At 44.8% G+C, this 13,679-nt stretch overlaps 1 protein-coding gene across 2 annotated transcripts in view; it reads right to left on the reverse strand.

The window, feature by feature from the left end:
• LOC117602079 (interleukin-1 receptor accessory protein-like 1-A) overlaps positions 1-13,679 on the reverse strand; it is a 64,030-nt gene that overhangs the window by 20,113 nt on the left and 30,238 nt on the right. For both annotated transcript variants that reach the window (XR_004580877.2, XM_034319602.2), the window contains exons 2-3: positions 12,154-12,335; positions 6,684-6,897 (exon numbers count right to left, since the gene is read on the reverse strand). Coding sequence is in view for 1 of the 2 variants with exons in the window: in XM_034319602.2 (XP_034175493.1) it covers positions 6,684-6,897; positions 12,154-12,335 (396 nt within the window). In the remaining variant the exon portion in view is untranslated. The remainder of the gene's footprint in view (positions 1-6,683; positions 6,898-12,153; positions 12,336-13,679) is intronic.

The raw sequence follows: 13,679 nt of genomic DNA on the forward strand, positions 1-13,679 counted from the left end.
GCTGAAATAATTAAACGGCACATTGTAATCCGCGATGACAGTGCCGGTTGTCCCGGCGGCGGCAGACGGGACTCGTTCGTCAAATTCCAGCCAGCTGAATCAGGACAGATTAAGTTTCCCAACGAGGAGACAGTTTCGCGTGCGTAGGCACGGGTCAGACAGGATTAAGTGTCTGCGCTGCGATTTCTCTACGTTTCACCGAGTGCATCGAGCACGTATTCACGGTCTCGTTGCCGTTCGTGTTCCCTCGACGACTCATTTCGTTGAATCGAAACTTTTCACCGAAACCATTACGAACGGATTGTCGCGCTATGATTCGTTAAATCGCTGGAAAATCGGCGAATAACGTTCGCGTTGAACGGGAAAATCGTTAGACCGTTTGTCTGGATGTAACAGGCGTTGACAGAACAACACTCCGAGCCTACGAATTCCAGCTGCGTTGCGTCCGAAATCCGACCGCATGCCGGAATCGATGGAAACAGACGATAATACGCTAATTTAATCGAGTAAATTGCACGCTGACCGTTTCGCGCACCCGCTTCTATTGATCGCGGAATCGAATTAGCGGAATGGTCAAATGTTAATTAATCAGTTTGTCACTGGGCTATCGTTGCGTTTTGCGATTTCCCCCTCGGCTCGATTCCATTTCATCGCCTCGATTCTCGCGGCAAGTATCCGTTACTTTCGTTCGTTTCTCTTCCGCAAAATTTGTTCGACGGATCGTCGAAGTTCCGTCCTCATCGCGGTGTGGAAATTGAAACAAGAAAGAAGAGAATATTTCTCGTTATCCCCTGTTTGCGTCGCTACACCCTTTCTATTTCCATTTTCCAATTACTAGATCCATCTCTCTCTCGTGGAACACTTCCTTCTTTCTCCGCCCTTTTGTTCCCTTTCAATTTTCCTCTCTGGACGTTTATTTTCTCTCGCGAAATTTTCATCATTCTCCGGCCGGCAAACTTTCACCGGCCCACCCTCTTTCGAGGTTCGTTCGATCACAATTAAAAGAAGTAGAGAAACCGGCGGGCAATGCTCGATAAGACTATCGATATCCGACCGTATTACACAGCGTACGCCCCTGAACAATGCAACGACATCGAACAAAAGAAGGCTGACTGCACCCACTGCACCCACTGCACCCACTGCAGTTTCCTAAAACTCTATTCAATGAACTTTCCCTGCCAACCAACTTATACCGGTGAAATTGAAAAGGAGCTTTCCACAGAAATGTCGATTTTTTAACCCTTTTATCAAACCGCGGCTTCGATCCGCAAGGGTTTGCCTTTGAACGCGATGCGCATACCTCGCTTCACACTGATAGCGATGCGGTTGAGAAACGAAGTTTCTTCCAGCGATACCGTTCCAACGCTCCAGGGATAGTATTTTACGGGGCAAACTCGGGGAACGTGGCGATTCAAAAAGAAGAAAAACCGATCCGTTCGTTTCAGATGCAGTTTAAATGTTCTCAGGGTACTCATCGATCGTTGGATAACTCGATGTCTCCTTTCTCTTACTCCGGGGACTGCATTATTCGAGCGGGACGGCTCGGAATTAAGTTACAGGCCCATTAATATTAATTCCGGTTCCAACGTGCCGATTAATTCGCCAAGTCGCAGGGAATTAAACGGATTACGCGGGAAATTTAACCGGTCGTGCTCCAACTGTTTTTCACTGTCACCAAACTCGAGGGTGGTATATCCTTTCCCTTCCCTTTTACTCTGCCAATTCAACCAACCGTCCCGTGTTAGACATTAGAGAAATTTCACTTAGCGGAAACGAGCTCGTTTCATTTTCATTAGAACCTGGAAACTTTGATGGTTTGTATTTGGCCCGGGACTGTTTGCAAAAATATTCATTAATCCGAAGCTATTAGGGGTATGAAAAAAGATTAGCACGATACGAGCGGTTTTGGCGAAATCTGCCTCGTGTTTCATTTTTATTTATTTATTTTTTTTTCGATGATTAGTTCGATGATAAATCTTGATCTCCGACGGCTTCTAAACACGAAGCAACTTTATTCGCAGACTGTGGCTCGTTATTCCTCTCTGAACTTCATTGCGGTATTCAAACATTTTCCACGTTTATCGCCGACGGGATTACAATTAAAATGCTTCGCGGAGAAGTGGGTCAACCTCTGGTAATTGCATCGAATTCATCGATGTCCCGGGCTTCGACGACCCCGAAACTTGATCGAATATCGTTTTTATCCTGCACAGTTTTTGCTACCCTCTAACACTGATGACCCGCCTCCCTTTTCCTGTTTCCTTTGTTTCCTCTGCTCTTTTTTCGATATTTCAACCATCATTTTTCTTCTTCTTCTCCCTTTCACCTTATTTCTTCTCGGTCCGTTTCTTCAACCTTTTCATAAGGTAAACGTTGAGTCTTTCAACAACTTTCTTCTTATATGTAGCTACTTCTTCGGAACACCGTTCCTCGCCACGATCGTTTTGTATTTTTTATCATTTATACTCGTGCAAAGTTCAACGGACTTTTTCAATACCTTGCGAACAGTTTCAGTTATTTCCGTGTTACAAGCAGCTATTCGAAAATACGCGCGACAGCTTGGAATGATAACAACGACAGGTGTCAGCGGAGGAAGAGTCTTTCTACGAAGAAGTTTGATTTTGATTTCGCTAATTGGATGACGAAACGAGAGTTACACGGTTCTCTGCTTTTCTGTTCATCGGGGCACAATTAAAGCCGACAGAAAGGGGCAAGAGTGCCTCGAGTGGTCTCGACTAGTCGAGATCCACGAGCGAGCAACGCGAATTTGCATTCGAACGCAATCAACGTTAATAGATCCGCGTGAATGGCGCGGAGCTAGTAGGCCGAGGGTAATTCGTCTCTATTAGTCGGTGAGTAACCGGTCGCTTAGGATCTACGGGACCGAATCGCCATCAATCCGTCGGAATCTGTTCGTTGCACCTGCTAATCCCGCCCGTCCATCAATCCGCCACCCAGCTGCACCAGCCAACAGAAATGAAGCTTAATCGTTTCTCTAAGACATTACCATTTCGACGGGAATTACTACCTCCTACGAAGACGCGATGAAATTGCTTTAAACAAGAATCGTAATTCTCAAAGTTTCATTATTTTTCAAGAGTTTAAATCAAGAGTTACATTTTTTGGTGTGTTTTTTCGATTCAGTGGTCGAATCAGCGAATTTCCGGCTTCTAAAAGATCTTACTAGACCACTGTTTATCCCGATAAAAAGGACGAACCGATTTCTCGTTTTCAATCACCAGAGTAATTTTAATCGCGAGCCAATTAATCAAGAAAGCATCATCTATTTAGCTAGGTTCGAATCGTAATCAGTGACAGGAGTTGGATTTGATGTTATAAGGTAGGGGATTAACCCGATCTTCTCGAGCATAATGGAAGCTCGATTAAAAGGGAATTGAATATAAATTGGAAGTTGACGAAGAGCGAAGCGGTTCTTCGTCTATCGATGATCTCGTTTAATCCTGAGCAAGGAGCGGCGAAGCTTAGAATATGAGAAGCCTGGATGGGACCACCCATAGCCGGTCGAGTTCAAGCTCGCTATCTCGCCACGATGATCGAGAAGGCTCGACGACAAAACGAGAGACAAAAGGAGAACCGGCCAAGAGAGACCGGACAGAGACCCGTGACCCTTCTTCTTCTTCTTCTTCTTCTTCTTCATCTTCTTCCATTTCATTCCGTTCTTCTCGCGACCCGGTTCTTCCTCTCTTCCGACTACCCGGCTTGACCTCACGACTTTTCTTTCCTCCTCGAGGGACGCTCTTGCCCTCTTATCGACACCGACCAGCCTGCCCTTGCATTTAATTGGACCCTGGAATCGTTGCGTGTATGTACCTCGACGCGATTCCACTGGCCGTTCCTTCGACCTGTCTATGACTTCGGATTCTACATCGGTGAAATATTTTCGTTGCGAATTAGGGGAGACCGGGTACGGTTGTCACATTTTTTTATTTTTATTTCTTACAGGTTATAGTTAAACATCCAGCTCTGAAACCAATTTTAATCGGTTTTTGGTAGTTAATTCAGACCATGGGTTTAGTTTCTTTTTTATAACAAGTTACGTACCGTGTCTTCTCTAATTTCACCGTGAAAACGGAACAGCAATCGAACGGGGCTGCATCGAAATCAGTCGTGATTGGCAGATGGAAGCCATCCTGCCGCAAGGTAACACTCGATCGATCGTGTGCACCGAATCGTCCATGAACAAAGTCAATTTCCTTTCCCTCCTTGCTCTGTCTGTCTATATCGCATTACTAACTGGAAAGCTCGCGTAGCCGAGTCACTCGAATTAATCCGCAGGTGGACCAAGCTGGACGGCTTCGCAAGAAGCGTTCGCGGACGGACAAACGAACAATTATCGTGTCGCATTTTTCTGTTTCCTTCTGTTACGTCCGCTCGTCCGCTCGTCCAGTCGTGCGGTGGTCGAGTTTCGAGCGTGATCGAGATCGAGATCGAGGGTACCGACGCGACGGTGGAGCGGAGCGCACGCGAAAAAGAGGGCGATTCTTAGCGAGGTAAGAGAGCAAGGTATCATTACCGTAATGACGGAGCTCCGCTAGAAGAAGAGCAGCGAAAGAGGGAGGGACGAAGAGGATTCCTTGGAATTTCTTGCCTACCACCGCACTTCCTTTCTCTCGCTCTTTCTTCTTTCTTCCATGAAAGAACCCGATTTCGTCCTCGTTCTTGCCCCAGCTGGACTCCGTCGAGTTTGTCCCGGCGTTATTACGTCCATAATGCCCAGCGGTGGGAAGGGCCGCGGCAAAAAGGCTAATCACGTGGACCTGCAATCGCGCTCGTCGACCCTGACGACTCCTCTCCGTCGAGGTTACATCTCTACGGTCTTCTGCCGCGGCGCGGCGCATCGCGCTCTTCAAACAACACCGTACATTTTACCTTGAAATTCCGTCATCTATCTATCATATCGATCTGCCTAGACGCGTACAGCTTGTTCCACGATACGTAACAAAACGAAAAATAAAAATCCTTTGATTTTATTCGAGTACTCGAATTTCGAGTGAAACAATGATCGGTCGGTCGAGCCGAGTCCAAGCGCTTGAATTTGCCGAAGCTACTCGAAATCGACCAACTGTTTGAAACAGAAGCGAGCTACTCAAATATTCGAGCTGAAAATTGATCTTCAAGTAAATCGAATATTCGAGTAGTTTGATTTTTTCGAATAGCTCGCTTTCGTTTCAAACAGTTCGTCGATTTCGAGTAATTCGGCAAAATTGAAGCGCTCGACTCGGCTCGAACAATCGAAGCGAGTTCAGCTCGTCTCGTAAATTACGAGTACTCGCACACATCTTTGATTTGAAACAAACACCCTTTCTGTTTTCCTAAACAAAGCTCATCGTTAGCAGAAGACAAAAGCGCAGGGTAAATTGCAGAGAATTAGATCGTTCCGAAATCGATACGGAAACGTTGGGAACGTAAAACCGTATTGCAGGGTCTCATTATATTCGGGCCGGCTACAAGCATTACCCTAGAAGCGTGGATGTGGTCACTAATTGGAAGACAGGTTTGCAGCACAATTTCGAAATTTACCCGCGAGACACATGCTTGAATGCGAAAGCATTTGCATTCGCGGAAACCACGGACAACAAAGGGTGTCTGCAGCCGATTATACACCAGCTAAACTTTGTTCCATACGCGAACAATACTTTACAAAATTAATTTCCATTGCCCTTTAGAGTTTATACGTACAATCAGGGCTTCTACCTACGAAATTCTCAAGTGATCGTAAGACAAAATTTATTGGAGCGATGCTCCGCTATTAACCCTGATTACTCACTCACTAGGGGGTCTGAAAGACCCCAACATCAATTTCAGAGATTTTTTTCTCAAAATATGTCTCTAGATGATAAAAATAAAATTTCAGCCAAATGTAATTAAAATTGAAAATGTTATGAATTTTTGAATGAAAAAGTGGTCTTTCTCCAATTTTTAAACTATCAGAACTTTTCTCAGATCTCCATATAAATTTAATACCTCAGGAATTTTGAATTGACTTCAAAAATGTTTCAAGTGAAAATCTTCGGTACAATGAGTTACAGAACGGTCGAAACTTGCCCGGGGTCTATACGACTGAAGTTAAACGACTGATCGGGATTGTGACTTTTTAATTGAAAATCTAGATTATCAATTTTGACCATTCTTTGCAAGCCGATCACAGTGGTCACTGTGAGTGTTTATATGGAATAAAATCAGAGATCGATGGTGTTCTCGAGGAATGGTCGACAGAAACCGATACCCATGTTAAGTCTAACAATAAGAGAGAAATCGGAATTTACGTGTTCCGTAAATTAAAACTCGGGTTGTTTTGTTTTCTTTCGCGCTCCAGTATGTCAGCCACGAAGCGGATCTTTTCAAGATAACCCTAGGACCTCCGCATCCGGTGGTAAACACCGTGGGTATTTCACTAAGCTCCTATCAAGCGTTTCACGAACAGGAATTTCACGGCTCCCACGTGACTTCCGTAAGCAGGATATATGCGAGACTAGGATGAAAGAGAACTTCCGATACGCCCCTGTCGAGCATGTCCCTTAATTAACGGTTCGATATCGTACACGGTACGCTTTCGCGTTCGATCTTCAGCAAAACCTCGACCGACTCTTCTACCATCTCGAACTTCCTGTTCCGTATTTTCAAGGTTTTCTTTCGAAATAAAAATAGAATTTATAACTCACCTGGACACTCTGTGCTGGGCGATCCTCCCTTGACTCGGTAAGGTCGCGTTGCTGTCGCTTTTCGACCAGGTCACCGAATTTTTCGCATCCGGAAGCTCGACCTTTCCCAGGTAAGCTTCGCAAAACAATCTCGCTGCACCTCCCAGGGGAACCAATTGCGATGTTGGCTTGTACGTCGGCAGTGGTTTACCCGTATATCCGCCGGACTTCTCTCCTAAAAGCATACGGCCAACACCTCGTAAAATATTTGACAACCTCTGCAGGATAGTACCGGTTGTTTTATTGATTTCACTTCTCCTTTAATCCCACTCTCTTAAAACCAGTCACACCCATATCGATAATTCGATCGAATAAATCATGTTTCTAAAATGGTTGAAAATATTAATTTTGATATGAAATAAAATTTCTAACAGCGAAAAATAACGTAGCAGGAAATTGGCAGCAAGTTGACGGACGAGGTAATTCAATGGAAGAGTGGGTGGGATTTCATTTGGGTTACGGAGGGTCACTACTCGATAGCCAATTCCACCTCCTGCGAACCTGCCCAATCGATATCGTTTTCTACACACTGCGGAGATACAAAATCTCTACAAATCTTTTCCAAGATTTTTTTCACGTTCCCTCTGAAGCCATCGAGAAATCTCGACGAATGCAGTTTCCAAACTTTCCGTAGCTTTCGAACGGTAAAATTTGTAGGCTAACGAGACGAAACTTTCTTCCAACTACCGCGACTGTTTCACGTACGTACATACGTCCTTTTACCCGTTTTCGCAGACCGCGATCTATATAGACGGAGATAGAGAGGAGCTTTTGTATCTAGCCGGAACAAACGCGCAGAAAGTATTTCATGGAAACGCGAACAACTCCTAATGGCTGAATTACAGTTAGACGAGAGTGGCGTTATTAAAGCGATTTTCATTTCCCGTGCGATTCATTCTTCGCCTCTGTGCCCCTTAAAACACCCGGGTGTCCTACCGCGTTCGAGTAATTACGAAATCTCATTTTCCTCGTGGGCGGCCGCAAATTATCCCCGCGAACCACCGAATGTCCTCTTTTCTTCCTTCTCCGACGCTAAGCCCGCTACCGATACGTTTGATAAACAAATAAATCTTCATATTACAAAGGTAGATTGTATCGCGTTCGAAACACACAATCTCCATTTTCGACTCTACTCGTCGCGGCGCGGCACGGTTAATATCCTCGATGCATCGTTTGACAGTGGCAAATGCAGCTGTGTATACATACATGCGGGTATTCGGGTAGAATCGCGTCGAATCGTGTCACGTGTCGCACAGGATGCGTGTGCATCTCGTATACATACGCGAGTGTAGATGCACCTTGTCTCGTGTCGAGCCATGGAATTGATCCACGGGGGTAAACGTCGTCTACAGGCTCTGTTTGCAACCGACAGCAAAGGACACAGTGTCCATTTTCTCTTAATGATAATGTAGGATAGTGGACATTCTCTATTAGGTAATTTCGTTGTAGTTTAGTTATCCATAATCCAGCCGCAAATACAATCTTCGCCAAATTCCAATCGAGCCAGAATTCGTTTCCACCTTACCATCGTGTCAAATCCTACAATATGTAATTACCTCTTTTGACTTTCCACGATAAGCCTTTGGTACGTTGCGGAAAGATCGAAATTTTTCGCTCGTACGTGCTAATGCGTACATTAATTCCACGTATTCCGATGCGACGACGAGCAACGCCTCGAAGTTGAATAACTTTGAAGGAAATACCAGCCTGTTCTTTGACTCGAGACACGCGTGCATCGCGACGCGCCACGTTGCATCGTGCATAACGCATCGAGCAACATCTTGAGGCTGGTCAGCAGGCGCCGTTAGTCCGTTTTTAAACTATTCTTCTCTGCTGAACGACAAGAACGCGAATTGCGAAACGGTTTTATTGCTGGCAAGTTTGATCATTCGTTCTTTCGTTGGACGTTCGAGGGGGGTCGTTAAACGGAAGGACCGAGGAAACTTTCCGATCAACCGTGAAGAGACTTTCCTTCCGTTGTCGCGGTGGAAAACTCGCTTCGAAAACGAATCCCCGGATACGGCGACGGGGATGAAACGCGTTCCTATCGACGTTTCTCTCGTTCTTTCAGGCAACTACGCCGAGGATTCCTCTCCGGATTGTAAGCAGAGAAACAAGAGGAATTGGAAGTCTTTCAAGAACGTTTCCATGACAGGTATTCAACGGTTCCTGCTACTGTTGTCGGTTACAATCGCAGTCGTTTAATGTCGAAATTAACCGAAGTACCGTTCTGTCTCCTCGAACGAGATCGAGCAAAATTTCAACGGTTTCGCGAGGAAATGCACGAAATGCAGTATCCCCTGCGTAGCTTGGAGCAAAAGCTGAGCGGAGCAGAGCCAAGACCAAGTTCTCGAGAAAGACTTCCAAGAATTCCGGTTACCGGTGGCGAAGAAAGGGCACACGATTCCTTTCGCGGTTTTAACAGGGCTTCTTGGAATCGCGCGTGGGTAGCTTTATTCAAATACTTGTACTTCTCTTTGCTCCTCTTCCCTTTCTACGTTCGCGAAGGGAAATCGATGAACACGGAACTAGAAGCAAGGGCGGAGGAGACAGTGGGTCTCGGTTCGCGAGGTAATAACTCGAAAACCATGCTCCTTTCTCCATTTTATTTCCCCTCGTGACACTCGGCCGTCACGCTCGCGCTTTTCCACGGGCTTAAGATTTCCATTAATCTCGGAGAAAATCGCTTCTTCTGCTTCCGAGAGAATCCATCCGGCTCACTGATAGCGTTACCTTTCTTATCCCGGGATTACGAATTTCAATGGGGGGGTGGTGGGTTTACCTTTCACAGGCTTTTCACTTCTTACCAGATAATTCTCGATTCTACGGGTAGAATCTGTTTTTAGTTTCTTTGTGATAAGTAAACTTTCTGGTATCCAGTCAATTCGTCGAATGCCAATTCATCGAACGGACAATTCCCCGAATTGACAGTTCATCGAAAAATTGATAATACGCTTATGGTACTCCTTATCACATTATATAAATTGTATTTGGTCATGATCTAAATACAACCTCACCGAAATTGGAATAACCGAACTTAGCTCTTCCGATGTGTATTCCTAAGAGGTACAAAGGTAATTTTGGTCATTGCAATTTCGGTCGCCTGAGGGATGTTTTATAAGCCAAGCAAAAACATATAAAGGGAAATTAACCCCTTGACATACAAATAAAACGGAATTTGATGCGTCCGAAAAATTATTATTATTATAATTATTATAAAATAAGATAAAAAACATTCGACGAATTGTCATTCGATAAACCAAACTTTCTACTTATCTTTAGGAACGACGGGGATAATTAAGGTAATCAAAGTTAGCGGTTGGCGGTTGACTTTATGCGTTTGCCGTTTGTATCGAATCGTAAAACGCGAAACGGAGAGGAAGATAGGTGCGGGGCAGAGTTGGGCCAAGCAGAGATGCAGCGGCTAATTGCATTACCGGGAACATGATCGCTCGCAGCCTCACTCGCTACGAGCTGATACGCATTTACTTAATGTACGGGCCATACAACCGCTCTGGCCGTGCACTTAGCCCTCAGCTATTGGCTCGTAACTCACCCTCCGTGTCGCTCCAGCCCCTCGTATACATATTTGCTCGAATCGACTTTCAAGAGGGTTACTCGGTTAGCAAATTAATTTCGTCTCGTCCGTTCGGTTGTTCCGTGGAAAATTATTGTCGATCGACGCGTCGCGACGCGACGGCTAATCCGCTTCGATCAGCGAGCGCGAAACAGCCAGGGATAAGAAAGAATAGAGATTCAAAGCCGAAGCCATTTGCCAACGCAAATTAGATCTTGCTAGACCTATTATTCCCCGTTTCGTGCTCGATTTACCACGCGTTTCGTCTCCGAAAGCAGAGGATTCGATGAAAAACCGTTGCCCGAAGGGTTAATCGTTGAACAAGGAGAAATTGATTACGGGGAAAAGGCGTCTAATCGAGAGGTTCCACGAAAATAAAGCGACGAGATACGCTTCTACGTTCTACGCCAAGTTATCTCCGATTCGCAACGCGCATCCGTACCGATAACTATTTGCCACTCTCTATCCATTCCCTTCCGTTTAATTTCCAAGAAAAAAAGTCAATCGATTTACGCCTCCTAGAATCTACCACCTACCAGGTAAGTAGGTACATACCTATCAGCAATCCTAAACATGACGCATCGATCGAGTTTGCTCGCTTCCCTCCTAAATCATCCCTAGAATCGTTGCTGCTGAACGAGAATGGAAAGGCGATCGTCGAGCAACGTAGCTAAATAATCGAGAGAGAGAGAATTTTCGAGCCAATTTTCGTTGCCCGGATCGATCCACGGGATAAACGCGGGCTAAAAGTCTGTGCAAACGAATCGTCGACGAAGTTCGAGGCCGCTCGTTTCGAACGGCGATCGTCCGCGTCTGCGAGTTATAGCATGCGAATTTGAACGATTCTCTCCCATTTTTTCTCGTAAATTTTCGGAAAAATCGAACAAAAAAAAAAAAAAATAATTCATACCGTGGCTGTAATAATTTGATTACCCACTGTAAAATCTAAATTAAATTAGAGTCTTCAGGAATCGTGTGAAATTTTAATAATACACGAATGGAATAAAAACGATTATTCCAGCGTCTGCAATAAACCTGTAAATCGAACCTCGACGTGGAACGGAGGGAACTGAAAACGACGAGTTTTACATTATTAAAAGGAACGTCAGAACGGAGAGAGATCAAGTGTTTGCTCGACGATTCGATCTCCTGTCTCGTATCCGTGTCGAGAGATCTCGATTCATTTGCACGGCATACTCTTCTCTGCACTCGATTCTCTCTTTTCTCTGCTGTTTTTCCCCGCGTCGCGTCGATTGAAAAGCGATCGCTAACGAATCCGAATCCGAATCCGAATTCGTGAAAGCTGGAATAAATGGTACCTGGTAAATCGTCTATTTCTCCCCTTGTTTTCTGTCCCGATACAGAGAATACGCAAAGAAATTCCCTGTATTTTCAATGAGCATGGTATCGATATACAGGATGTTACAGTTTCAGTGGTCCAAAAGCAAGTAGGTGATAAAGAACATTTTTGATGGTTCAATAGTTATTTCAATTTTAATGATTTGCTCATTATTTCCTACCTTTTGCAACAAAATCCGTTTGTATTATAGTAAGATTATCAAAATTTTACATAGAATTTTTCTAATAGAAAACACGCTTTTCGCGAAGACATTTTCTTTCATAACGATTCTTTTAAAATTAAAGACCAAACACCAAAGTCAGTAATTATTCAAAATAAAGAGATATCTCATAAACTTTTCTAGCAAATAGAAAACAATTTGTTTTTGTGTTTGATAGCCACATTATTATAGGACCTTTTTTGACGAAAATGATGTCCTCTATCGCCCCGCTTGCTTTCGGACCACTGAAACTGGGACACTGTGTACAGGTTGGTAATAGAACGGAGACACTTACCAAGCACGACCAGGGTGATATCTCCTTCGAGGATGGTCGTGTCGTTCCTTGCTCGACAGGAATATCGTCCCGCGTCCGATGCTCTCACCTTTTGCGTGTAAATCGTCTGATTCGCGCTCTCTGGATACAGGATGAAGTGACTCTCGCCACCTGGCCAAGGATAAGCCCTGTTGTCCTTGTACCTGCAACAACAAACGCGACAACGTTATTAATCGCCGTTCCAAGATAGAGAACGACCTTTCTCTCAATCGTACGATTCGACCAAGGTAGCCGGCATTTCGCTAAATCATAAAAAATACCTTTAGACTCGACTCGACTTTTCGATGCTCCTATTCGTTCGAAATTGCATCGAACAAAACACGGCTCGGCACGGTTTTGAATCTCGCAAGCGTATCGCGTGCTCGGAAATCGAAGCGGCCCGCTTTCAGAGGAAACGATTAAACCCTATCCGTTTCTGGTCACGGCTTTTCGCGCTGCATCGCGAAACTACACGCTCCGAACAGCGATTTCTTCTAGCTGGATGACTTGCTGGCTGCTCGTTTTTGCGGTAAGCGAGGCGAAATTGCGAATCGAAATTACACGTGCCGGATACGAGGCGTTCCCGTGGGACAGGTAGCCAAGGGAACGCGAGAAACGTGTTGCAAACTGGCGAACGTCGAAGAAGGACATCGTTTCGCGTACTTGGAGATCGAGTACTCGATCATTTCCATAATCAGAGCGTAAATCGTGGCGATAACGACGGGGCCCGATCGATCGTCGGGAGCATTTCCATCGGCACTTGCACGACGCGCCGCGCCGTGTAATTTCACCGATACCCTAGCGAAAATCATGTCTCTGTAATATCGTAAATTTGCTACGTCGATTTTTTTAGATGCGCCAATCGTCACGTAATATTCTTTTTCAAGGAAACTCTAAACTTTCCCCGATGAAATAAACAAGTTCCCTCTGCCCACGCTCGTTGGACGAATCAATTTTCTGGCTTGACACGAGCCCATTCGGTTGTTATATTTCCAGGAACAGCGCGGCGTTGCGTCATCAGTTATCGCAGAGTTCGCGTCAACGAAGCTTTCCAGGAAAATTAACCCAACGATTCATCCCAAAAGGAACGTAACATCGACCCACCAAGGCTCCTCGAGCGGTCGAGCGGAAAATATCGATTGGAAAGCAATCCCTGCAGATATACGTAGGTACTCTCGGTCCTACAGATTCCCAGAAGTATACGCGAGCAATTTCGTCGTTGGTTATCGGTTATCGGTTATCAGAAAGGCAGCTTACGTTGGCGAAAGATTCGCGAGAAAATTCCTAGCTAGTGACGCGGTTAACGCGTACGACATTGTCTTAAACAGCGAACATTATTCATTTTCACTACATTTTGTTTGACTTTTTCTAAAATATGCAAATAACTAATTCTGTAAAACAGTTTTCTATTCCTTTTTTGTCTTTCTGATGTTAAATATTATATGCAGTATTCCTCCATATAGCGAGATGAGTCATATTTGACCCCCACTGAACATTGTTGAAGTTTC

This window comes from Osmia lignaria, chromosome 13, assembly GCF_051020975.1.
Source record: "Osmia lignaria lignaria isolate PbOS001 chromosome 13, iyOsmLign1, whole genome shotgun sequence".
NCBI lineage: Eukaryota > Metazoa > Arthropoda > Insecta > Hymenoptera > Megachilidae > Osmia > Osmia lignaria.